The sequence below is a fragment of the Poecilia latipinna genome, unplaced genomic scaffold (genome assembly GCF_001443285.1).
Source record: "Poecilia latipinna isolate Pla-1442-1.1 unplaced genomic scaffold, P_latipinna-1.0 Scaffold16237, whole genome shotgun sequence".
In the NCBI taxonomy this organism is placed as follows: domain Eukaryota; kingdom Metazoa; phylum Chordata; class Actinopteri; order Cyprinodontiformes; family Poeciliidae; genus Poecilia; species Poecilia latipinna.
This window is the reverse complement of record NW_015128853.1, coordinates 1-271: the sequence shown is the minus strand read 5'-3', so window position 1 is coordinate 271 and position 271 is coordinate 1. Positions and strand designations below refer to the sequence as shown.

Here is a 271-nt window from a genome sequence, read left to right as displayed (position 1 = left end):
TACACTGTACTGAATGATGCCTGGCGTTCAACAGAGAATACAGATTATTCAGCCTTACACTGTGACCGAAACATTGCCTGGAGTGGTTGGTATCGCTTTTACTTGGGTCAGACCAGCGCTCAGATTCCAGAGAAATGCATAGCAGAAAGAAGATGTGGAACTCATGCTCCTTTGTGGATAAATGGGACTCATCCAGTCCAGCTTAATGAAATCGTAACTCGCAGTGTGTGTAACTCTTGGTCGGGTTCCTGCTGCCTTTTTCCCTCACACA

At 46.1% G+C, this 271-nt stretch overlaps 1 protein-coding gene across 1 annotated transcript; it reads left to right on the top strand.

Annotated features, from left to right (window-relative positions):
- Nucleotides 1-6: 6 nt before the first annotated feature.
- Nucleotides 7-267, top strand: LOC106944530 (pancreatic secretory granule membrane major glycoprotein GP2-like; the record flags this gene model as incomplete). The annotated part of the gene is made up of 1 exon (XM_015027561.1): nucleotides 7-267. A coding segment is annotated over one exon (261 nt), but the record flags the coding sequence as incomplete, so codon positions are not given.
- Between the last annotated feature and the right edge of the window lie 4 nt (nucleotides 268-271).